The sequence below is a fragment of the Pygoscelis adeliae genome, unplaced genomic scaffold (assembly GCF_000699105.1).
Source record: "Pygoscelis adeliae isolate BGI_AS28 unplaced genomic scaffold, ASM69910v1 Scaffold120, whole genome shotgun sequence".
Classification (NCBI taxonomy): domain Eukaryota; kingdom Metazoa; phylum Chordata; class Aves; order Sphenisciformes; family Spheniscidae; genus Pygoscelis; species Pygoscelis adeliae.
In genome coordinates, this window is record NW_008824032.1 from 8,248,347 (window position 1) to 8,274,843 (window position 26,497).

General features: G+C 42.4%; 1 protein-coding gene across 2 annotated transcripts in view; it reads left to right on the forward strand.

Moving 5' to 3' along the window:
• Positions 1 to 25,150, forward strand: part of ST3GAL6 (ST3 beta-galactoside alpha-2,3-sialyltransferase 6) — a 39,126-nt gene extending 13,976 nt beyond the window's left edge. For both annotated transcript variants that reach the window (XM_009329729.1, XM_009329721.1), the window contains exons 2-11: positions 1,542 to 1,641; positions 2,434 to 2,502; positions 3,796 to 3,873; positions 6,869 to 6,972; positions 8,299 to 8,362; positions 15,067 to 15,162; positions 17,369 to 17,555; positions 18,644 to 18,781; positions 22,449 to 22,601; positions 24,337 to 25,150. In XM_009329729.1, the coding sequence (XP_009328004.1) occupies positions 1,553 to 1,641; positions 2,434 to 2,502; positions 3,796 to 3,873; positions 6,869 to 6,972; positions 8,299 to 8,362; positions 15,067 to 15,162; positions 17,369 to 17,555; positions 18,644 to 18,781; positions 22,449 to 22,601; positions 24,337 to 24,417 (1,059 nt within the window). In that variant the 5' untranslated portion in view covers positions 1,542 to 1,552 and the 3' untranslated portion in view covers positions 24,418 to 25,150. The remainder of the gene's footprint in view (positions 1 to 1,541; positions 1,642 to 2,433; positions 2,503 to 3,795; positions 3,874 to 6,868; positions 6,973 to 8,298; positions 8,363 to 15,066; positions 15,163 to 17,368; positions 17,556 to 18,643; positions 18,782 to 22,448; positions 22,602 to 24,336) is intronic.
• The last annotated feature ends 1,347 nt before the right edge of the window (positions 25,151 to 26,497 follow it).

The window sequence follows — 26,497 nt, forward strand, 5'->3', positions numbered from 1 at the left end:
GGAGGGGGGAGGAAATAAGGAAGTGGTGGGTGTTGGAACTGAGTCATTGTAACAAATAGTTCACTGTTTGATATTTCTTCAGGGGTGAAGCTACGTGAGTGGCAGTAGTTTTGCTTCTCAATTTCTAATAACAAAATGCAGCTCTATCTAGTAGTTTCTTGGCCTTTAATACAAGGTATGATGTTAAAGTAAGATGTTACTAGCATAAAGCATATTGCTGTAAATCACTTGGACTATATCTACCTTGAGTTTTATTGCCTTAGAGCTGTTTAACACAGGTTTAAAATAACAGCAACTCTAAATATTCCAAAAAACAACATGGAATTTAAAAAAAGAAAACTAAAAAAAAAAAAAAAAACCAAACCATAAAGCCAAAGGCTATGCTCTTGGAAAATGCAGCAGTATGTTTGGATATGGCTTGTTTTTGCTGAACAGCTGTTTATTACCTTCACTTTAAAATATAGATATGCAAGTAGGTGTTTATGCATTGTGTGTGTTGAACCTGCTTACCATGATAGGGGGAGAAGTAAAAACAATAGAAGGATATAGGTCTCAAGTAAATTTCCACGGTAACTTGTGGCCAGAATGGCTATTTTGGACTTTCAGAAGATTAAGCAACAACAGTTCATTCATAACTACTGAAAGGGCAGCTCAGTGTGTTAGACGTGAGCATTGCAGAACTTGCTTTTCCCCCAGCATGTCTTGCCAGATACATGAGCTTCTGATATTTCTCTGGTTTTCTTTTACTAGACTGTGCAATGAGGTGAAAACTGTATTTGAAAAATGAATGCTTTCTCTGCTATTTCTCCATAACTTAGTAAGTTCCACAGATTGGGTCCTAACTTCTCTTCCTTGCTTTGCGATGTGTGAAAATAGCACTTTTCTGTCACTTGAGCAATGAAGTCTGGCCTGTTTCAGGAGCTGGAGACTGTGCAGGACACGAGGGCATAAGCAGACAGCTTCAGTGCAGCTTTAAATGTCCAAAACCACACTTAAGAATATTCAGTGATCCTAAAAAAGCCAGTAGCAATTTGTGGCGGCTCATACCCCATGCTGCTTCATTGGCATCAGCCTGTCTGCCTCCTGCAAAGTGCTGATGCTTGTTTAACTGTGCCATTGTGGAAACTGATAGTAGGTGGTGCAAGAAGGAGGAGAAGCGCAGATACCTGTGAAGGCCAGCTTCTGACCCAAGAGGCTGATTTCTTTGGGCTGCCAATGGACAGAAAGGAGCTTCTACTCTGACGTGCTTCTGGAAGAGCCCATCTCCCTCCTGTGTCTTCAGAGAGAACCTGGAGTGAGCCTCTCTCCATGCTTCTGTGCAGAGTCTGCAAGTGTAGTAGGTGCAAAGCAGCGTTCTGCTCCTGTCACTGGGACTTTGTGTGAGAAATCAAACTGGAGTGATCCCCGTCAAATTTGTGGTGGTGGAGGATGGCTGCAATAATAATGATTTCCTTTTGTAGGTTTCAGGATGATTTATAAAAGTTCGTGTTACTAGCATAACTTGGATTTAAGTTTCTTGTTTTGTTTTTCTTACATTTCAGGTCTGCCAGTCATGAAACGAATTCTTCTGTTTTTTATCCTGGCTGCTGCTGTTATGTATGGTATACTGCATGGAAATCTGTGGAGAAATAACCTCTACTGGTATGGTGATGCTTTGTTCACTTACAGTACAAACACCCTCATGGCTGTATGAGAGATGTGGCTGTGAGTTACTGTGTTGCTGAACAGTTGTTCAGTAGTAATCAACAGAAGTGATTATTACTCTGTGTGTGTGTGCCTGTTTTATGGTGGGTTTTTTTTTTTGTACTGTGAGGGAATGAATGTGATCATTCTGTCCTGTCGCCCCTTCTCTTGTGTCACTTTTAAACCTAATAGTCGATTTGAGCCTGGTTGTATGGAGAAGTCAGGACCTCAGAGACAGGGAGTCCCTCTGAGTTTCATGAAAATAGGTGTTCAGGTGAGGAGAGATACCTTATTTGTGTGTCATGTGTCCATATCTCCTCCCACCTCATGTATGTTTAGTGTTAGCTTGTTCCTTTAGATGTCTGATAAATGATGTGGGAGAGACCTGTTCCACACATGGGAATAACTGCAGGTGTAGTGGGCATCTTTTGGAAAGGTGAAATTTGTCAAGTCCCAGTGGCAACCTTGTGGGAAGTGAGCCTTCGCTGTCTCCAGGCTGCACGGGACAGGTGGCTTGGGACCTAAAATTCAGGGTGCTTATCAAAGAAGGTGAGTTTCCATTGGCCTCTGCACAGCTGTGACCAGGACTGCCAGTGTGTTTGTGTTATGAAGATAATAGTGATAGCTTTTAAAAGTAGTGCTTGATGTGCCTCTATTTGCCTTATTTATAGCATACAATTGATACAAATGGCTTTCTGTTTTGCTTTCTGTTTATAGCAAACCAGTGTTGTGACATTTCACTTTTTGCAGGATTAGCTTTTATGGACAGACTTCCTCTGTGAGGGCTCCTCATTCCTATGAGACTAGTGGAGTTACCCAGTAAGTTCAGCAGTTGAGTATTTTTGTGGTGGGGCTTTTTTTTTGTTTGGTTGGTTTTTGGGCAGGTGGGAGGGATTGAGACTAAAATCCATAGTGTTTGTCTGTAGGCTCCCTGTTCAATTGGTTATTGTACAGCTGTGTCCGTTGGCTGTTTCTGATATGAACACAATTGTAACATGTCTGGCAGAAAGGAATTTGTACATGTCATGTTTCCAGTGTTTGGTTAATATTTATGGCCACTTACAGTGACTGTCTATAACAAGCAATGAATTGTTGGAAGGACATTTGTTTACAACTTCCAAATTTCTATAATTCTGAGTTATACCTGAACAAAATTAGCAGAGCTACGAGGGCAACTTTTGTGCTTAAAATTTAATAAATCAGAGGTGTGGTTCACTTGCAATGTGCAAGTGCGTGTATAAGCAGATCTTGTGCTAGTAAATTCCTGCAATTAGGTTTGTGGGACTAATGAGTGCCTATGCTAAAACTTAAAAGCAGGCCTCTAGTCTCTCTGAAGCCATCCTGCAAAACACCATCTGTGAGTCTGATGCTGGAAAGCAACGAGCTGGCCAGCTGATACATTTCACAGGGTGCTTTCTCAGTGTCAGGATTCACATGACAACTTGAGGTTACCAAAAGCAATTAACCTTAATGGTCTGTTTGGCTTGTGGTTCTAATGTGGTGGTTCCATCCTTCTGTTCTTAATGCAGCCCAGATGCATGCATTGCTCACACTGAACTTTACCCTCCCTTCTGGGCTTCATATTTGTTATTATTAGGGCTAAATCGCCAAGGCGGGAGTGTGCTTAGAAGTGTAAGTCTTAGCCTTATTATGAGAGGAATGACTTATCCCCAAAGAATCTCATTTTCCTTGAAGTACCCTATGTGGTGCTGTCTATTCTCCTCTCCAAACAAGACTCCCCTCTCCTCTCTGAGGAGTGCTGGTGATGCTATCTGGTATGGCTGCAGGGGTGATTCAGCCCAGGTGTCATGCTTCTCTGCAGGTGGGCCTGAAATCTCACCTCTGGTTGTGGCTGCTTTGATAGTTGCTGAGCAAGGGAGATTACAGACCCCTTTGAGCAGCACTGTGAGATAAAAGCCTTTACTAGTAAAAGTAATTGTACCGCAATGAGAAAGATCCGTCTTTATAATACACACAGATGCAATCATGAAAACTTGGTGTGGTGTTAACTCAGTAATCAGCTCTTACTAACTTGACTTGTCCAGGTTTCCCTACCTTGTTGCTGCTACCTGTTCCTGTTCTTGCTATTTCTTTGAAACTCTTCTTTTGCAGGCTGCCGCCTACAGCTGTGGAGAGAAGGAATGTGCTGGACGCTTGTCTCCTGAAACCAGCATTTGAATCTTTACTGGGGTGAGTCTTACGTAGGAATTGGCAGGGAAAGGAAAGTCTGTGCTGATTGAGGTAGAAATGGGCAGGGAAAGGAAAGTCTGTGCTGATTGAGGTAGAAATGGGCTATTTACATATTCTGGACTATTTCACATTTTGATTTACCTCTGGAAGTACAGCTTTTGGGCTTGGGTTCATTGCTGCTTTTCCTCCTGGTTGTGGCAACACAAATTGTTTAGCTCGCCCACTGATCAGCATCTGAGCCATGCCACACAACTAGCTCAACATGCTGGTGTATGCACCAAATAAATAAATACTTCCTGTTCAGATATTGTAAGTAGTAACAGTGAAACTATTTTAATGATTGAAATACAAGCCTTAATTTTTTTTTTCCCCCCATGCTTTTCCTGTAAAAGAAGCCTTCATGTCCAAGACTGAAACTCAGTCATTCTGCTATTAAGAACCTGGACTCTTGGTAGCTAAGTATTTCTGTAGCAGGCAGGGACCAGAGAAGTCTTGAAAATCTCTTCATTGTATTTGGAAAGAGGAGTATGAAATGTGCAAAAGTTCATCCAATCTTTAATGATATAAGATTCTTCCCCTTCAATGGGATTTTAATTTTAATAGACTTTAATTTTAATGAAATTTGGGATTATTCATAGTTTTGTTCCTCTGATAGTATTGTTGAATTGTGTGTAGGTGCCCTCCACTTTAAGGTACTCACAGGAAGCTTCCTTTTTAAAGAACCAGTCAGATGAAAAAAGGAAGAGCTTCAACCCAAAACAAAAGAGGTGTCTGGTCACAAAAGTGCATCCAAGAGGTTTGTGAGGAAGTACTGGGGGTTTTTGTTATTAGAAGCACAAGTCTTAAACAAGAGATCAAGGAAGTGCTACAGGACCAGAAGCAGACAGGCTATATTGTTGGCTTTGTGTTTTACCTGAGCAAACATTGAGTATGGCCCTGAGAAAGCTTGGAAGATGTTTAGACCAAAAGTCCTGGCTGAAGGACTCTTTAAGCTCTGAGCAAGGACACCACTGCTTCTTTTTTTTTTTGGTCCTTTTTGTGTACAAGAAAACATGGCTTTAATTCAGTGCTGCTATTATTTTAAAGAACACGGAAGGATCTTGTGTTTGTCCTCCCCAAAGCAGTCCTGTAGTCTTTGAGTTTTGGTTAGCTGCCTGGCCCAGTGAGGTGGTCCTAGATCCCTCACCCACAGAGCGTGCCCAGGCTGTCTCTGTGTCAGGCACAGCAGGATAGCTCTGGGGCTGAGCAAGGGGGCAGGAATGGACTCAGAGATACACAGCGAGAAGAAGGTAGGTGCAGAGCTAGAACAAAGTCTCTTGCATATTTCCATAGCTCTTCTACAGAGATAGTTTGCGTGAGCTGAAGATCTGGTCTGTGCACTTTGGTAATAGCCTGGGGAGATTGAAAGGATTTCTAACCTGGCAGAATTATTTGTTGGAAAGGAACCAGAGCTAGAAGAGCTAGAATTAAGAATCTCTTTGCAGTAGGTAAATTATTTATTATGTCTAAGCTTACCAGCTGCTTCTGAACAGTAAGGCAAGTTATTAAATTTAATATAGGTGTTTACTGCATGATGTCTCAAAGTCAGCTGGTCTTGCTTAGTTAACCTATTACCCAGTTCTTGGTGCGTGGGCTGTGGTGTTTTGTTTGGTTTTTTTCCTTTTTACTGTTAGTATCTTCTGAATACATAGAGCTTAAAGCGTGAGATACTTGATTCGTGAAACTGAGAGGGAGGATTTTCTTAACAGCTATTAATATTCTTAATGGAGAAATAAGTCATGTGCTGGCTGTGGGTATTTATGATCAACACTAGGTTTTCTCACTGTGTCTGTATACTTGTGTGTTAACGTTTTAATATTAGACCTAGTATGCAGGATTGCTACAAAGTCAACCAGTTCAGTGAGTGCCTGTCCGCTTAACTCCAAGGTGAAACCAAGGGCATGCTAGCATGTGACAGGATTGAGTCTACTGTTTGTTCATTTGACTTGACTTGGCAGATAGGGTGATAAGAGTCCCTTCCCTGCTATGAGATAACCCTTCTCTGTGGTTACTGTCTTCTGAAAGTAGTGACCCATTCTTTCTATCTTGACATTTATAAAGTATGATGCCATCATGTTCTAGTTTGCAGGAGGAATGCGCTTTTGAGGCAAACCTCCTTGTGATCCCCACGTGCCATGCTTCTCATCACGTGGTGGCCCTGGCACATGTGCACTGGGCTCCTTTCAGACATCTGACTTTTGGCTAAGCCAGAAGATGCGCTGCAGGAGCACACCCGATGTGCTGCAGCTGCTAAGGAGTGTTCAATCTGTGGGATCCTACTAGGGTTAGTCCATAGTAAAAAAACCAAACAAACAAAAACAAACAAAACAAAAAAAACCCACCAACAAAACCCGAGATATGTGTAATGTGGATGTGAGAACTCCATATTTTTTTGCTGTGTGGATATACCCCTGTTGCCCCAAACTACTTACTTATGTCAACAAAGCCATAAAGTGCCACTTGTTTGGAATGGGAGTGCATCTCAAATCAGCTGGTGTCTTCAGGAGATGGTATTTTCAAGTTAAAACACCTTGTTTCAAATCCCATTCTTATTTATTAAATTGCCGTATATAATAATAACGCTTAATTTTCCTTGCTGCCTCTGTTATGTGCTTTTCAAACCTGAAGTTATTCATTGTCTTCCTGCATTATGTATTCTCTTAAATATGCTGTCTCATGGTGCAAGATTTCAGTCATGCAATTTTAACGACTCTATACACTTGTACTAGCAGAGAAATCATTTTATCTCACTCTCTACCTATATTTTCCACTATAAAATCTTGCCCTTTTCTGTCACCTGCTTTCTTTCCCTGTGTTTGAGTTTTCTTCTTTTAAAAATTGATAATACTTGAAGTAGGATAAAGCAAGCTTTTTTTAAAAGCAGTTGCATGAATTATTGGCTTATTCAAATACATCATATGGATTTTTGAAACTTCTTACTTTTTCCCTTCATTAGTGTTGACAAAATATACCCGTTCCTGTGCACTAATGATTTTATCAGAGTGGCAGAGTTCCACGGGAGCGATAAGTTTGAACTACCTTATGGAATAAAGAAAGCAGGTTTGTGTTCCCCGTGTACCTTGTTTTTTAAACAGAAATACCTAAATGGCGTATAAAGCCACCTGAATCTCTGGCCTTGGTGTCTTCTGTTCACGGATGCCAATCCTTTCGGGAGTATCTAGCAGTAACTTAATGGTTTCATTTAGTCCCTCTGACCTGACACCTTCCTGTTTTTAAAAAATAAAACACCATGTTGGGGTTGCCCCTCTTAGCAGAGAAGCTCCAGAAAGGTGGGAGTGAGGAAGAGTGGAGTGCTAAAGATATTTAGTGCTTTGCTAGGTGAAATATTAGGGTCAGCGTGGTGGGGGTTTGATCAGCACACCGAAGCTGATTGGGATCCAGAATTCTACTGAGGCCGAAGTCCCCAGGTTGGACTGGACAGAAGTCCCCTGCCCTGCCCCCCCCCCCCCCGTTACAATAGCAAAATTTTCCTTTTACTGGGCTAGCTTCTCCCACAAGGGAAGGTGTCACTGGAGCTGCAGGGGGTATTCCTGCCGTTGCATGGCTGCTGTACCCCATGCAACGTGTTTGCCTGCTCATGCCTGCTGCCTGCATTAGGGCAGAGTAAACAGGGCCAGAGACCCTAAGGGTCTTAGCCGCCCTTTTGGAAAGGGTTGTAAAGTCTCAACTCTGAGTTTTTAACACTGAACAGTGTACCTTCCTAGTACCCCGCGGATCTGGGCTTTAGACTCTGGATTTGCCCTCCATCAGTGTAACAAGGATGGTGCATTTTCCTGCACCTCTGGGGCTGCAGGGAGGAAAAGTACCTTTGGGAATGAGTTGAGATCCCCCTCAGTTAGAGGCTCGTTGAGTGTCCAGCAGGTGCCTGCCCACCAAGGGAGGGCTGGGAAGGTGCCTCTGCCCAGCTTTGCCAGTGAGCACAGCTGGTTTGATGTATTCTCCCAAGATACGTAATGCTGTTACTGTCCCTGGCTGGGCAGCCCCTCCTCTTGGGTCAAGGCTGTTTCTGTTTCAGCTGCAGGTGGGTAGAAGAAAAAACAAAGTCAATTAGGATGCAGGTCTTGGAAACTCTTCTGATGCTTATTTACCGTAACTTAAGATTTTTTTGATACAAATCCCATGCTATTTCCCAACGGGATGTTAGGGCAGGAAAAGCTTCCCAGAGAGGAGCTCTGATAAACCTGAATGTCTCTGGCATCATTGATTTACCTGTGGCCCTAAATTACAAGTTTTCTTATTTTGAGTTTTTTATGCACAGTACATAAAAACTACTGTGTCTGAAAATGCTGTAGTCAGGGTGGCATGCTTATTTTTGTTGGAAACCATTCAACATTTTCATTAATCTTCTTTATATTTGCTTTCTAGAGCAATTTTTTCATTTAGCCCTTTCAAGACTGCAGAACTGTGGACTTTATAATGAAGATGACAGGTGAGATGGTTTATTTGCTACTGTTTCTGTTCATTGCATTTTTAATATTTAGTATTTATCTGAAAAGGAATGTCAGTGGCGTTATCCTGAAATTGCTCAAGTTAGCCAAGATGCGGATCTGACCGACAGTGTCCAAGCAATATGTAACTGATTCCAAGATTTAAATAAGTTTGGTTTTAAACACATGTAGCACCAGCATTCAAGAATAACTTTTCCGTGAGAGAGCTTAAACTTACAGATTTCTTTTTATAAGTGCGTTAGGAATTTGCTAGCTGAATGCAGTCCTATCTTCCTGTAGTATCTTTTTATACTTGAGGAAGGTGAAACCACCCCTTAAAAATTGAATGTCATCTCCTTTTCAAAGTTGTCATTAGTGTAAGCTAGAGAATGTTTGAGATAAGCAGATGCAAACCGATGCCTGTTTCTACGCAAAAGAAATCTTATGCATAACCCCCTGCCACTGCATCTGCTGGCTTGCTGCACATCCTGGTTTGTATATACACTCAGCTTCCTTTTCCAGTGAATGAAGGAAATGTAGGCAGCCAGGAAAGGCTGTTCCTGGCATTTCGGGAGTAACCAAGGTGTGGCACGGAGCAGAGCACGCCTTAGATAACTCGCTTCCCATGCATTAGATAGCCCTGTTTAAATCTCTTGGTTAGAAGCCACTTCTGCTGGGATTTCTTGTTTGGAGGATCTTTCTGTGTGTGTGTGTGTGTCTTGTTGTTGTTGGGGTGTGTTTTGTTTTGAGGTTTTTTTGTTTGTTTGGGGTTTTGGGGGCGGGGGGGTGAGATAGTGTAGTAGGGTTGGCAAGTAAACTAAAATCCTGTCTTTACCAAGTGATGCAAATGGCTTCTTAGATTTGCAGTCTAGCAAACGGGCTGACAACCTGCCATATATCATGTTAATATGCAGACTTCTTAATAGAGTTGAATGCAAATAATGCTGAGGTTGGCTGTACTTGGTTTTGTTTTTTAATCAAGGAGATGAAACAGAAGATTGTTGCTTCAAGCCAAATGCCGGGATCACATTTTAATTAAACTTGGGTGGAATATGAACAAAATAATTGGTGTTCAAGCCTTAGAATTATCTTGGTTTTAATACCCAGTTTTCCTTTTCTTCACCTACTGTACTCCTTCCTTTCTCTGTGTTTAGTACCTATTTCTAGGATGTTCAGGTTTACTCTTAAGGAGAGGGGAAAAAAAAAAGAAAACAGGGTTTTTTCCTATCAGGTGTGTGATAATTGGCGAAATTTATACAGAATTGGCTGACAAAGGCTAGTCTTTTGTCTGGAGTTTGAAGGAGAATGCCAAATGTTGTATTAGAAATTTCCAGAAATCACAAGTTCAGCACTATAATTGTATTGGCTGTAAAGTAGAGACGCTTGCAGTACAGCATAGTACCATTTAAATGGAAGTGTCTGTCCTGTAGATCAAAAGTAAGGTAATTGGTATTTATCCTTTGAATGTAGGTTCTCTGAGATATAGATATATCTAGTGGTTCTGGGAAGTATGCTTCATTTTAGTAAAAGTAATATACTTCAGTAGTACCGAAGCAAAATGAGAACTATTACTATTTAAGTATAAAACAAATCGAAGGTACAATGACTTCATACAATATATTATTTCTAGATCCATCAGGTTTTGTGTATAGTACTGTTAGGGCATGAATCACTGTAGTAAGGAAGAGCTTTTATATATACATTTAACAGAGATAACAGTGACTTTTAAATGTGAAACACTCTGGGAATTAATCCTAACAACATTCTCCGGTAATACAGAGTTACTAGGCAGCTCTCTAATGCTGCTGCCTAATTCAGCCTTCTTGGCAGAATGCAAACCGAATTTCCCTTTAAACTTTTCTTGGGGCAGAGTGGGGGAACCTGCTATAAAGTATTTTAACAAATATTAGGCTGTATGAGCACCAAATCTGTGGTGCTCATATAGCTGTATTTGTGTGCGACTTAGCTCACTATGTACAGTTTTACCTACAAAGGATTTTCTTCCGAACAGTGTCATTTTCCAAACTTCGGTGGAATTCTCACTGTGTAAAGGTCTAGTTCTCCAAAACTGTTTGGAAGTGAACAGTGTCACTGACTTCAGTGGAGTAGCCCGTAGGGACAGGTTTTCCAGGCGAGGGGTATATCCACAGAGTAACCTCTGAAAACCCACTCTACCCATTTCCTCATAGTTACTCGCTGGGCACTCTGGACTCTAAGCTCAGCAGCAGTAAGTTCTTACAAATGCATTTACACAGTCCTGAGTCAATAAAATGTGACCTCTGCATCCTCCTTTTACCAAATAACCTCAAAGGAAATAATTTGCATTCCTCAACTGACTACAGGGGTGTGTGTTAAAGGAGTTGAGGTTGAGATCTCCTTTTGCCTTTTCCAGAGAAACAGTATTTCAGTGGAATGTGGAGGATGCAAGCTTTCTGACCTTTAAAGGCTACATTTCCATTTAACAATATTTTTCTTTTATAGACCAGGAAAATGTTTCTTCTAGCATTTCACCATATAAATGAAATATGTAAACTAACGCCTGGCCTTGAGATTAAGAGGCTTTTGTACACCACGTGAATAGGGCAATGGTTTGAGTGACTGAAGGGATTGCGTTTAGATGTTGGAGATCAGTTACCATGCGATTTGCATCAGGATCCATTTATACTCTATACTATACATCTCTAACACCTAAATGCAATCCCTTAGTCACTCAAACCATTGCTATAGCAGTTGTTATAGCTGAGGTCTTAATATTTTTCACTTTCATCAATATTGTGCTGGTGGTTGTAAGCTGGCCCTCCAGACATTTCAGTCTGTTATATTTCACTTGTAGCACACCTGATGTTGTTTAAGGATATCTGAATTTATTTTTCTTCTTGCCAATTTATTGACTTGGAGAAAGGGTGAGTGTTACTCACCCTTTGGGGTGAGTGTTTGGGTTTTTTTTAATATGAAAACATGAAAAAGGAGACTTTAAGAAGTGGGGTTGGTAAAATATCTGGGAGTAACAGTCTGCTGAAAATCAATGTGTTGGTTTCTGTGATCTACAGTAAGTACAGGTCAGTTTATTTAACTTAAATATCTTTGAATACAGTCCAGCCTTGCTACATATTCTTTGCCTCCATTTCATGTGTTGGTTCCCTATGATACTATGTTCTGTTTTTTTACTCTAGCATAAACGGTTTCCCTTTCTGCTTACCTTTGTCAGTGGAATCTGTGCTGCTGTGGACATAATCCTATGGTCATAACTGGAGACACTTGAATACTGTGGGGGGTCTAGGGAGAGGAGACAATTCAGAAATAGCACAGTTGTGCCAGACTTGCTGTTTGAGTTGGCCCACTTCGATTTCCTGAGCTTGACAGAGATTAAAAGCTGGTCTTTCTAATTCGTTTGACTGTATTTACGATTGTATTCATGTACAATTAATCAGGAGTATTTGATCTGCTTGTTGACTTTATCCATTTCAAAAGTTCACATACCAATATTAGATGCTTTATTGGTTATTTGAGGGCAGCTGATAACTTTATTTTTTTTTAGCAGGCATGTTATTAACGGCACTGGAGTTTGAAAGCTTAATCAAACTTCAGATTTCACTCCATTTTCCATCCAAGTAGTATTAGTCAGCTCTTAGCCATGAACAAGATCTGGTCTGCATCCGTCAGTAAGAGGGAAGAGAGTTGAGATTTGACTTGAGAGCAGCTACCCAGCTTCTGTAGCTGCGTGAACCTCAGTTGCCCAGCTCTAAAGTCACGTTTTATTTTACCCTCCCTGTCCTGAGTGTGTCCTGCTACATCACAACTGCACAGTGCAGAGAGGAGAAACCAAAGAGCTCTTCAGTTTTATACCAGAGTGGAAGGCATTATTTCAATAGCTAGGGATTGACATAGCAAAGAAGCTTCTTAAATCATAGCCTCTGCCAAAAATTGGAAGGTATGTAATAAGGAATCACTTAAAGTTCATCTACAGAACAAGCAGTGCCTCCTCAAAGTAACTTTTTGGCTACTTATCATGGTCAGAATAATACAAATCACTTGTAATGGAGTTGACATTGTCTTTGTGAATTCACACCAGGTGATCAGAGAGTATAAAAGAAAATATTCAGCAAGATTAGGAGCAATTTTTTGGTTATTGAGACCTGAAGATGAGTGTGCATGGTGTGTCAGTCACTGCCAAACCAGGGTGTCCACCAAGCATTGGGGATGGATGCTCTAGCCAGGAGGTACCACCGGGAGTTGGAGTATGAGTAGCAGTTTAGGATTTGCATTGTGGTGATGTTTGGACCTCAGTTACGCACCTGCGGCCATGTAACTTTTGGCGACACTGAATTCAGAGGTTTGAGATGATTAAAACTTTCAGTGATTTACAGAGACATGTTGTAAATGACAGAAAAACATGATACAATCATACGCTAATTCTGCGGGGGTTTTTTTCCCCTCTCCCTCATTCCAGGTTCATCACTTACTGATCACGTTTTTTGTCCAGTTTTCCCTTTTCCTTCCTGTTTCTCCTCACTGCTGCTTCTCTGTAGCTTTGAGTTCTATGTTATAGCTGCAAGTAACAAAGCGTAATTCAGGAAAAGGGTAACTTCTGCTCCCTCCCTCCCACCATAAACTTCGCAAGAGGCATATGTTCATCAGCCTGCTTTCTCAGGATATCTTAAAACTAGGTTGAAAAACTAATTTGAAAATGAATGGGCTGAAGCAGTCCTGGAGCAGAGAGGGAAGGGTTTTGTGGGTGTAGAGGGAATGGGTATACTGAGGACAGGATGGTGTAACAGGTTTTCACCTCTCTGATTTCCGAGGTACCAAGTCACATGGACTTACGGCATTAGCTGGAAATCTTTTTATGAATGCTTGGCTTCTACTAAGCTGCTCAGGAAACACTAGAGAAAGGTGTGCCAGCTTTTTCCATGACACCCCACCCCGAGAGCTGCGTTTAGCAGCACTATTTTTTTTTATATATATATATACACACACACATACACACACACAAAATTTTAAAGACAACTCCCTCTGCAGATGTGACCCTAGAGCAGCAGGTGAGAAGGTGCCATCCCAGCATTTCTTTTGAAAGACAGTGCTTTTTACAGTTGGCATTTATTCTCATTTCACCTTTTCTGTAAGCTTCAGGTTTTCAGCATTGCTTTGAGGCCCAGTTTCTTTTCCCTAGCCCACATGCAGTACAGCGTAACTGCGTTAACAATTCTGTAGGAAATACAGGGAATTGCTTTGTGCATTGAGGTGTTGGTCAGTCTCGGCTGGAACAGGCTGTTTTCACTGATGTTGAATAATACTCTCCTCAGCTGAAAAAACAGGTTGGACGATCTGAGGAGAAAGATGTTAATTAGTCTGCATAAAGTGCCACGCTGGGCATTTAATACAGATTACGGTATTCTTTGGGACACAGTCCTGGGGTCCCCTACAGTAAGAAATGGCATAGAGCCTTTTTCTTATTTGAAGTACTATGGGAGTGGGACGCTGGGAGGTGGCTCACCCTCAGTAAGCTGTGAGCCTGTTCGTGTCTGAAGAAAATACCAACATTTTTATTTTGCCGTTGTTCCTGTTGCAACCAAGTTGAATGGCTTTTGCTCTAAATAAAGAAGCATTTTTACAACAGAAAATTATGTGCTTGTTCTGTAAGGAGGAGTTTGCAATCTTATACATTGGATGTAAACCTTCCCTAAAGCGGCAAAATTTCTTGAGTAAAAAAACAGTAAGCAGTAAGCCTGTCTGTGTGCCTTTTTTTTTTTTTAGCAAACCACACATTTTACTAGCATTTGAAATAAGACAGTAGAGAGCAAAAGATACACTTTGAAAACCTGGAATAACTTTGAAAATCTTACCATTACAGTTTACTTTTGTAACTTTAGCATTTGTATAATACCTTTTTTTGGGTGCTTTTTAACTCTGAATATTTTCTAAATTTGAAAGGAATTACTATTTTGATTGGATGTAGTATACAATCTAATTTGTAGCTCGGTGTTTTATATACTTAGTAATGCTGTCTAACTTGAATCTAGTCATATGAGAATGCAACTTTTAATCAAGCATATCCCTCTTGTTATGTCATGACAGCATGCACTTCAGCACATGTTTAAACATGTTTAGACAGCACTTTCTAAGTAGAGGGAGAGAAGTCAACGTGATTATATTCATTTGAAGAGCCATCACGTGTCATTGGGCCAAGGTTTTTCAGATGTGCTATTCAGAGGCCTGTAAGGTAAATCGTGAACATAAATCTTGCTGCTTTAGCTTATGTTGGAGATCTCTAGAGTTGTGGAGTTGTACAATATTGCAGAAGCACCTTAATTTGAGTTAGGATAGAGTATGTCTGGAAAAACTGCTTGGTATATCCCCAGACTGGGACAAGTTTGAAGCATTGTGGAAGATAATTTATCTAATGGCACCCATGTCACCAACTGGTTAGATGATATTAAACAGCAAACCACTGGAAAAAGGACACGTATAAAAACAGTTTTACATGAGAGAAGCCATTTCCTGACTTTGGCAGTCCGTGAAATAATGCAGCTGCATTTTTTGAAAGCAGCCTTACTGTGTGACACAGGATTGAAACTGCTCTGCAGGGGCCAAGGACTGTAAGAGATACAGGACCTCAGTAAATAAGCCAGCTAAATGCAAATATATCATTAATAACAATACGAAGCAAGGGAAGTCGTGCATATTAAAAGTTCTGTTTGTTCCACAGCATTGCCTGTCGACGGTGTGTTGTGGTCGGTAATGGAGGAGTACTTCGAAATAAGACTTTAGGGGAGAAAATTGACTCATATGATGTGATAATAAGGTAAATATTATTTCCTTTTTATTTTGTGTACATGCAAAGAATGAACAAACTTTTGCTGTCAGCCAGTAGCTTTGGAGTTTGGATATTATACAAATGAAAATGTATAAAACTTCCTGTTTTACTTACTCTGTCACAGCCTTCATTTAAAAAATTTTAGGAAAAAATGGATCAGTGTTTTATTACACAGATTGATTGATACAGGGGAGGAAGGATCACTGAGTGGTCAGTCTGCCTCGTGTACAAGATACACACGTGCAAGATGCTGCCATCAGGGATGGGTCCAAGCATGTGACAGCCCAAAGCCCTGCATGTGCCCCTTGCTGTGAGCCAGCATCCCGGGCAGCCCTGCCTCTTACCTTCCACACGATGTCTGTCTTACATCTGTGCTGGCACGTGCATTGCTTGGAGTGGATTAAACATAACGTTTATGATGGGAAGTCCATCTCAAGGCACGTGTTAGCTGGAGGATGATGATGATGTCTGCCTCTCTTTCTCAAGCACGTTAGTTCATATTGGAAGTTTGAGATGCCTCGACCTACCAGAGGATGCTGAGGTCCGAAGAGGCGGCTTCTGGACTAGGGAAACTGGGGAAGTGCTCAAAGAGGAACAGGCAAAGGGGGGCGGGGGAGGAAAGCTGAAACACCAAGCAAACTGAAAACAGACTATTTAGTTAATTATAACAGAATTTTCTGCCCATTAAGAAAAAGTTAAATCAGTTTCTCCTTTGCAGGAACTGAGATGGTAACTGATTAAACAGCCCTTCTGCCTGTAGGTACCCTGTCAGATAGTGTGCCTGAACCCTCTTTCAGTAAAACCTCTGAGCTGCTATTTCAGTTTGTCTGCTTCAACATTGTGTTGAACATTGAACAAAATCTCATTTTTGTTACTTTGCCATCATTCCTAATGCTCATTTTAGTAATAGTGTTTCAGTCTTCAAGAACTACCATAAAAAGTTGTATACAAAGCCTGGAGTTTGACATGCATTTGAAAATGTACTGATAAGGTGGAAATGAATACATGCAATTCTTCAAGTTGTAGCTCCTCTTATAAACTTAAAACTATAGAAAGCGATCCAGATAATATCCCCGTTCTTAGGAAACTTTACTTGCCTGACAACTCTGTGCTTTACAAAAAAACCCCACCTTGCATTTATTTTCACTGTAGTATAATGATGCAAGGAAGCTCCATGGATTATTTTTAATCTATTTCAAGTATTTGGGCTCCTTGTAGATCTATCTACTCTTCTTAAAATGGAAATCTTTGTGTAGACTGGCGTCACACATTTAAAAACAACTCTAAATTAAAAACTGTTTCAGAAATATAGTACGCATTTGTATACTGTGAGTGAACAAAGAGGTGATGTTTGCATTCTGTACTTAATGATGACTTCTGATAAAACTTTGGAATGTTCCCTTGTCTGCATACCTTGTTTTGCAAACATTTGCTCCTAAGCAGCGTGCCTCCTATTCTGAGCAGTCAGTCACATTGGGAGGAATGGAGCCTACAGAGACTGCCTGAATTCTCCAAAGAATATGCAACACACCCACCAAGAAAAAACTGCAAGATGGAGACTTAAACACAGCCCCTCTAGCACCTCAAAGCAGAGAGACCTGACCTACCTGCTCCCTGCTTATTAAATGGTTATATCCCAAAGCAGTGGTAGCTGTGCTACTGCTTTAAAAAAAAAAACCCAAAACACCCACACCCAAAAAACCCCAAACAAAAAAAAGCAAACATAAAGATGTATCGGTATCAGGTACACAGTCATAATTCCTGTTCCTGTATGCTGTAGACACTGAAGAGTATTAAAACATTCTTGAATTGCCTCCTGTATGATTCGTATCATCCAGTAGTATGAATGGAGCAATGGGTAATTCTCCAAGCCAGATATTCTCTTTGGTCTTCTCCAGTTTCTGTGTTTGAGCCAAATCAGAAGGCCTTCTGCTCAAGTGATGCATGATAAGCAATTGTGTGATTGTATTCTAAACCACCTTGGCCAGTTTCCCATATGTGCTTGATCCCTCTGAGTGGGAGGGTTAGCGCACCTGATTAATTGCTTATCTGCTGTGTAATGTGGTAAGTAAATGCTGGGCCACGGTACCTGGACACGCTGTCTGTCCTGCACTCTAATGCGTGTGCCAGCCACCGCACAGTAAGGACGTGGGTGGGGTAGTCATTGCCATCTCTGTGTCTCTGTCCTCTGCAGAATGAATAATGGCCCCGTTATAGGGTACGAAGAGGATGTTGGGAGGAGGACGACTTTCCGACTTTCTTACCCAGAATCCATCTTCTCAGATCCGATCCACTATGACCCTAATACGACTGTTGTTCTCATCGTCTTCAAACCACGTGACTTGAAGTGGCTTTGGGAGATACTAGGTGGTCAGAAAATAGTGAGTTTAATTACTCGTGGACTTTGGCTCAGCTTGCCACACACATCTCGTGAAATACCTGGTTTGGTTTTAACCTTAGTCCTCCTGGCTGGGGGGAGCACTGGATATCCCAGTCAGTCTGCTCAGTATCCCTTTCCCATAAATGCTTCTGTCCTCTTTCTCACCCACGTATTTGATCAGTTCCTCACCACAAAACAGTTTTCCTCTTGGAAATACTTTTTTTTTATCCTCTTCTTAGCACTGTTTCATATTCTGACATGCATACTCTAGCCGTTTCCTAGATTATTTTATCCTGCGCCCTTGGTGGAGTTGCAGAATAATGTTGGAAGGGACCTCTCTCTGGAGGTCTTTAGTCCAAAACCCTGTTGAAAGAGAGCAGGGCCAAGTTCAAAGCCATACCGGGTTCTCAGGGCATCATCCAGGTAAGTTTTGAGTATTTCCAGGGATATTTCTACAATCTCTGTTTCAGTACTGCACCATCCTCACAGGAAAGAACTTCTCATCCCTTCACTGTGCGCCTCCGAGAAGAGTCTGATCCTGTCTCTTTTTGTAAACCTCTACCAGATAGTTGAAGATGGGCTGAACAAACCCAGCCTCCTCAGACCCTTCTTGTTTACGGTGCGCTCTGGCCCCTCGGCCGTTTCAGCGGCCCTCTGCTGAGCTTGCCCCAGCTTGATACTTTCTCTTGCATGGGGGGGAGCCCAAAACAGCATTTCTGAGACCGCAGAAAGGCACAGTGCAAAGTACTTGAGAACGAGAACTTCTGTCTACCTGTTTTCTATGCTCTTTATTACTGTGGCCGAGCACACAATGAGCATGTACTGCCTCTAGGGCACGCTGCTGGTGCGTGTTGTCCATCAGGGACCTTTCTGCAAAGCTGTTTTCCAGCCAGCCGGCCCCAGCCTCTGCTGCTGCAGCGGGTTATCCTGTTGCAGGAGCACGATTTGGCATGTGTTTTTGTTGAACTTTGAGAGGTTCAACGTTCCTCCTCTTCTTCCTCAGTCTCCTGCTCTTGGATTTCACTCTGGTAAAACCAAAATGGAACTGTTTATAGCCATTAAAAATGTGTATTTGCTTGCCTGTTACAGAGTGCTAAAGGCTTTTGGAAGAAACCGGCTCTGAACATGATATACAAATCTAGTCAAATCAGGATTCTTGATCCCAGCATCACCAGAAAAACAGCTTATGAATGGCTTCGTTTCCCAACAAGGTTTCCCAAAAAGGAGGTAGGCTTTTTTCTTCTGTGCCTTTTAGTTTTGTGCAACTAAATATGTACTCAGAGGTAATTACCTCTTTATATAGTGGACTATGTTAGAACATCTTTTAGGTTCACATTGCATTAGTTTGCATTTAGGTGGTCATCAAAAAAGATGGGGAAATGGAATCCAGAAAGAGAGCGGGTAGCCTTGTATGTCAAAAATATCTTTTTATGGATTCTATAATTAGTACTAAATGAGACTGTTTTTGCAGACAGATAATAACGCCTTTTACAAAATTGGGAAAAGCAGACAGGCATTGGAACATGGCAGATCCAAAGAGCCTTTAGAAATATTAAGGAGTCTTGAATTATTAAAGGTAGGGTGTTCTATAGTTTTTCTTAAAAAACAAACAAACAAAAAAACCTACGAAATAAACCCCACCAACAAAAAGCCCCCCCCAAACCCCCCAAAAAACAAAAAACCAAAAAAACCAACCCACACAAACCACAAAATGACAAACCAAAAAACCCCCACACCAAACAAAAACCAAAGCCAAACCCCAAAAACCCAACAACCCAGTAATTTTAACACTGCTGCAATTTCATGCTGCTGGGGGTGGGTAGGGACTAGGGAGCATACAGGATATTCCAGCCCCCCGCTAATGACACCTGCCTAGCAGCATTCTTGCGCTTACTGGTTTGATGCCAAGCATTGTAATGAGTTAACCGACAATTTGGACATAAAAATACATTTTAACTGTCAGTTTATGACTGAAGAATGTTTCTGATGAAAGGTAAGACTTCAAGCTGGAGACCTCCCTTGTGCAGTCAGGACCGACCATGTGCTGTTTAGCACAAAATATGGTTCCCTGGGGTCACATTGTTGCACAGAGCTACTTCGCTGGGATCAGCCAACTGACATGTGTGGAAACGTTTGACAGGCTGTCACTGTGGAGTACCTACCGCAACTTTTTTCTGGTCTAATCTTTCTCATATTTGATGGAGTTGAGATTTTTTTCTTGCTTTTTGGGAATTTTTGTGGCTTTTTTTTTTCCTTTTCTGTTTTTTAAATTTCTTTCTTTTCTTGAGCCTGCTAGTGGTTTTTTCCTCCCTTGTTAACTCTCAAACTGGAATACCCAGTTTGGCTGTGTGCTTGCCGGGGCTCCATGGTATTTCAGCTCTTCAGCTGAGGGTGAGAAGAGAGCGGCATAGTAGTTGGGTGCCTAACTATCTCCTAAAGGGCCACAGAACATCTGTGGTCTCCATGACTCCAGAAATCCCTCCTGTCTCTTCCTGTGCTCCCCTCTCAGTGGGAGTAAAAGACCAGTGCTGGCAGTGAGCCGAAGAGAGATGCGTGGTGTCCTGGAGCTGGTATGGAGGCACAGGCCCTTCAGTTGCCTTGAGCAGCGTGCGTGCCCTCTGCTCCTCTCCTGCTTGCTGGGCGCCCCTGCCCAGAGCTGTGGCAGAGCACGTCCGTGCTTGGAGCCCCTTTCCGCCACCTCCACATCCCACTTGCTCCATCCCAGGGGTTTTGCAGCCCCTTCGTCCCCGGCGGCAGCAATAGTCAAGCTCAGGCATGCTTTTCCTCGCTTTTCCTCCCATCTCAGAGGTGGGCCGTGGCTGGGAGCCTGCACATCTGCAGTCGCTCTGGCACAGCTCGGTTAAGCTGCAGGTCATGCCTCGGGGGTTCCCACTGGCAGGGCAGCCTTTTGCAGGACCCACTTTGGAGCCCTCTGTCCTGTAGCGCGTCCCTGGGGAGGGCTGCTGCTGCCTTCGCTGTCCTGTGCTTCAGCCCTCTCTGCCTGCAGGAGACGCCGAAGACCACTATTGCTTTCCCTGCTCTCTCTACCTTTTCCATTAAGCCTGTCTCACGTTCCCTGTGCGTGCATTTGTGCGTAGTCCAGCAAGCATCTCCGTTTCTTTGTTAGCAACTGCGATGGCGTTAGCAGAGCCGGGAAGAACAACTGTAAAATTGGATGTCTTGCCCCAGCAGCACTGAAGTCAGAAAGGGCTGCAGAGTTATTTCAAGGCTGTGCCTATTCCCATGAAACGTGACTGGCTGAACAAATTTCATTACGGGCCGAGGATGTCTGGATATTGCTAGGGCGCTAGCGTGATAATACATTTTAAAAGTAGCGTTGCTTTTTTTTTAGTATATTCTTTTGAGGTGAACTTTATGATGGCCAAAGGTAAACAGAGCTAGTTGCAACCTGTGATATTCCTGATATTTCCAAGTAGCACTAAGCCTGACATGTAGCTTCCCTGCCGTAATTTTGCGGTCCTGTTTAGTATGGACATTGCAACAGAGTCACCACTAAGTTTATGATATTGGGTCCCCAGGGCAGAAAGTTATTTTGCTAACTGGCAGGAGCCCTGGGCAACGGCGTGCATTTTAAGTTGATGTTATTTCTGGAGTACTCCAGGGATTGTATAAAGGTACCAAAAAAGTCTTATGTAAAAGGCGATAGTTCAATTCTGTGACTTTAATTAGGCTTACAGAGCTGATGTTGGTAACTTTTTCCTGGGGATTTGTTCTTTTATCATACAATACAGAAGAGTATTTTTCTGTATCGTTGAGTGTATCTGCCTTCTCTCTGTACAGAGTCGTCCAGTACTGGTTTGCCTACTTTGTTTTTCAGAGGCAAATGAACTGAGCCTTGGGTAAGAGTTCAAAAAAGGATGTGATTTTGTGCTCAGTTTGAGGTTTGATTTCAGCAGCCGAAAGTGTGTGGCTCATTTGGTCTCTGAGAAAATTGTTATTTTAGCTAAGAAGGGCATTAGTGCCTGAAAATTTTGCCCATTTCTGGGGACACTTTTTCCCCTCGGCTTCATCTGTTGGTCTAATGAAAGAGTTCACCTCTCTCTACAAATCGTGCCTCACTTACTTCCCCAGATCATTTTAGCCACTGCTGCTGCTAAAACAGTCGTACTTGATCACAAGATAGGACAGATGGTTGCAATGAATTGTTCTATGCTTTCGTAAGAAATACTAATTTTCGGTTAGGTGCTCTCTTAATTTTGCAGAGTTAAAACCTGTTTATGACCTGCTCTTGATATTTTACATTGCATTGACTTCTGAGCTATCTTACCATAGGGAGAAATAAGAAATTTTATCCACTGTTTCTTTTCTTCTAATGGAAATAGTGGGGGAAGGTCTAAAGCCGTGTTCTTCTGGGATTTCCCTGCTTTGAAAAAGTTCAAATACAGCCAAATTTATGTAACAGTAGCATTCATGGTTTTTTAGTTTGGTGTTACGAAGATTTGAGGCATGTCATGTTGTTCTGTTTGTCTGTATCGCCATCATCTAGAAACTTCTGAACACATCTGCTAATTCATCAAATTTGAGAAGGTGAAATCGTTTCCAATATATTGAAGCCTTACCAGTTTCATGAAAGTAGGTTGCTGAGCAGGGGGATGGGGAGACCCTCCTGATGCCTATGCGGAAGGCAGGGCTACAGTATGGGCTCAGCCCTCACTAGAAACCGGAGAATCCCAGGGAAGGCCGACATGGCAGACACCCCGGTCATGGAAAACCTGCGGGCAGTCCTTACGAGACACGAGGGGAGCAAACTACAAACCCAGACATCTGTAGAAGAGCCAGGCTGCCTGATTTCCGCTGTCTTCGTCCTTAGGTTTGCTGTTCCCGTCAAGCTGCCAGTTATTTATACATGTGTGCTCTTTCTGTTTCGTTTTAGAAACCCAAGCATCCAACCACGGGGCTAATTGCCATTACACTAGCATTTCACATATGCCATGAAGTTCACCTGGCAGGCTTCAAGTACGACTTCACTGACAGAAATGGTTCTTTGCACTACTACGGCAACGACACAATGTCTCAAATGATGAAGGTAACAAACACCCGTTTGTGCTGAGAGAAATACAGCTGGTAACTGGGGAAGACAATTCAATATAGATATAAGTGTGCGGACTGCCGGTCAGAAAGGCCTCCCGTCTTCTCCTGGTTCAGCTGCTCATGGGTTAACATTGCTTGAAGCTCTTCATCTCTGCTTTTGTTTCTGAAAAATGTGGATAACGGTATTTGTGTCCCTTGTGCTACACCATATTCTGCAACGTCTGCATGAGATACGTCCATTTGTATGTTCTGTTTTGCTTTGCTGGCGTTACCCTTAGGCGACGCAGCTCTTGTGCATAGAGGCGTATTTGCTAGCACTGTCAGAACATGAATAGCGTTGTTTCTGTTCGCGTTCTCTTTTTTCCTTGGCACCTACTTGCACAAGTTGTCATAGTCACCAAACTTCTTAAAAAAGAGAAAGAAGAGCAAAAGGAAATGGAAGGAGTTAAGACCTACAAACTTGCAGTTAGGAAAAGAACTGAATTTCAGAACTTGAAAGCAGAAAAGAAAAGCAGCTCTTGGGGGGCGGGGGTGGGGGGCGGCACGCGTTAGGAAGAGAAGGAACTGCTTCCAGGAGGGCGAAGCCACAACTCACCAGGAGAGGGAGCAGCAGGAGGCTGGCAAACATCAGGGATGCCTTCTCCTCCCTCCTGCTTTGCTACCGTCATGCCTCGGTTTTCTTTTGTCTCTGCTCGTCTTCAGCTCTGTACTCCGAGCAACTCCATCTCAGCCCTTTACCTCAATGTGAACAGTTTTCTCTTCCATGTGCATGCCCAGCGCATGTGGGGACCATTTTCTCTCGTCCTCCCTTTTCTGAAGAGGAAGGGTAGGGGCAATGCCTGTAGGAGCCTCTCATGTCTCTCTGAGGACTCCTAGGTGCCTGCTGCTCTGAGATAATTTTCCTCTGACACTGAACTCTCTTCATTTTGAGGCTCCTCTCTGCAGGTGCTTTTTTGCAACGTATACCAAGCTTGGGTAAGGTTGATCGCTAGTTGAATAGACATCCATAAGTTTCCTAAAATCTTGAAACTTTAAAAAACAAACTACTAAACAAAAACCTTATCATTAATTCTTTAGTGGCATTAAGTTGTAAATATTATATATGTATAATCTTTTATGCAGTATTCTTATTCATTTTAATTTACTGGATTCAGTGTCTAAGATTGTCAGTAAACTTACTTCCCTTGTGCTGTCCTCCACTAACCTCAGTGGTCTCTTGTGTATCCAGGATCTGGATACAGCACAGAGGGTGGGTTGGTTTTGGCTGGTTGAAACGGATTGGCAGGATGCATCCGATTGACGAGTGCCTGATGCGTGCTTTTCAAGAACCTGCACTGAGCTTCGAGAATTAGTCATTTTCTGGCTGCGTGCGCTGTAGATGTGGTTATGCAGCTGTTCCCTCTAAGCACGGGGAGGAGTTGGGAGAGTTAGTAATGGAAGGACTTCTGTGAGACCCACGTCTCGCCCATCCTGGCCACTGAAGGATCACCCCTTTTGGTTTGTGTCCTAATGGAAAATCTAATCTAGTTTTGAGTGCTCCAGAGTCGCTCACCGGTCTTCTTGGGAGACTGTGCTACAGCCTTTGCTAAGAAGTCTTTTCCCCAGAGCTTTTCTACTCTTAGCGTCTTCCAAGTTTCACAGGTAATTAAAAGGAAAGAACAGCGAAGTGCTGCTTCTGGTAATAATTTGAATTTAATTTTTTTTTTTATTGTCCTCTCGCATCTCTTTAGAACGAATACCACAACATCAACGCTGAGCAGAAATTTTTGAAGAAGCTTATAGACAAGAACTTTGTGGTCAATTTGACGTGAAAGCTGAATGGAAAATACGAAGAACAATCACTATTTTTAAGATTTGAAAAATTTTTATTTTTTGTATGACATTTTTATTTTTTAAGTGCAGCATAACTGTTTACTGTTTAAAAGGAGCACAGAAACCTCACCAAGGCAGAAGCTTCTTCTAAGCCTGAGGGTAATGGACTTTTGCAAACAGAGTTAACTGAATTTCTGTGAAGCTATTTAATAATGGGAAAACCATGAAACTTTCAGCTGAAAGTATCAGGGATACATAAAAATGTGATGCACATCACTTATTTATCAGCAAGAACTCTTTCCAAATGATTACTTCTCTGGAATACTTTTGTTTCTGATGTTGTCCTCCGAAAGGGTTACACTGTCAAGAAACTGAGATGACCGCTGTTTAATTAGTAGATGGATGTAAAGTCTTGAATGTCTGTCTTGTAGTATGAAAATGGCTTTAAAACAGTGCCTAAAAATCATTACTGTGTGTTTGGGAGGAGGGGGAACATACAGAACGTACAGGTTTTGGTCTGCCCTACTCCTGGGGAGGGGACGTCCATCTTCAGCAAAGAAGCCACAGCTTCTGCACTGGCCATCGACTCTGAGCTGCTGTCTGCCTTTGCTGAAGGTGAAGACCCTTCGGTCCGATTTCTGGAGATGCTGGTATTGACAGTGCTCATGTTGTACCCGCTTTATGGAAAACCATACTCTCCGTGCTGTGCGTCCAATAAATTGTACAGTGGGTGACTTGAGTCAGAAAAGAGGGAGTATGAAGACTGAAGAGTTGTCCAAACTACCTGCGTGTCAGCCGCTTCCCCCAGACCACAACAGAAACGTGAGCGGGGACAGAGATGTTCACGCCTGACTTCAGATTTAGAGCCAACGCTTGTTGGATTCCTAGATCTCCAGGACAGGATCTCATGTATCTTTCTGTTGGCTCCCCAAGAATCGAGGTGTATTTTTGCAAACGGGCGCAATCTCCTTTCTCAGATGCTGTAGTGCGTTTCCACTTTGAAATGCATCAATATGAGCAATGAATGTTCCCCTTTTTGGCAGTAGAGTGTGCTAGGGAATATCCAGGATGTACCTCAGCTGAATTATCATTTGGCTTCTGTTCACCTCTTCGGTCTTGACATTTAGGTTTAAAGGATGTGGCTGAACTAAATCATTTAGCGGTGGGAACTTACGCAGGATTTTAATTGAAACATTTAATGGGATGTTTATGTTTCCTGTAGTGGTTTGTCTCGGACAAGCCTGCTGAATAAGTTAAATCTGCCTGGGCATGCCCTTGATAACCGTCAAAGACGAACAAGTAATACGCTGTTCCAATTCTCTCATAGGGTGTGTATATATACTATTTTTTTTTAAATTGTGGCAGATTTGCTTGAAGATCTTGTGGTTATCTTGATCAATCACGCCTAAAGAAAGCACAAAGAAGTCCACTTCAAAAAACAAACAAAAAAAGGTCTTCAAAGTCGGTAGAAAAACCTTTGCCGCTGTTTAATAAAAATTATATTGAGAGTTTTAGTATGTTTAGGAGCAGCGCAAACAATTACAGTGTGAATAAAAACCTCTAGAAGGTTAAGGGCACGGTATGTGTGTTTTCAGAAGCTGAGGATTACAAGAGTACTGAACACAATTTCTTTGCTGTAGCAATGTAGAGGAATAAGCATTGAAGTGACCAAAGAGTCGTCTTTCTTTTTTCCTATTTCTCTTGCAGGGTGCAATAGGTATTTAAAAAAAACCCCACCGCCCCGTAGTTCTCATCTCCCTCTTTAGCGCCTTGGCTCTGCCGTTTGGGAATTGGTGAGGGCAGTGTGAATTGGAGGGGAGCCACAGCCGCAGGGGAGGAGGCTTGTGTCTTCCCCTCATGACTCCTGAGCTTTGGTCCGTTTCAAGCAAATTGGACGTGTCTGAAATAACTCCGGATGTCATAAAAAATCTGTGGCAGGGCGTGGGGAAGGACCCAGACGTGTCCCCAGCAAGGGACAGGCAGTGCCACGGTGTCCTGCCAGCTGGATGCGTGTTCCCTGGGCCCAGCTGCGGCAGGTGACGCTGCAGGGGGGGGCCCTTGGTTTGGTCCAGCCGTGCG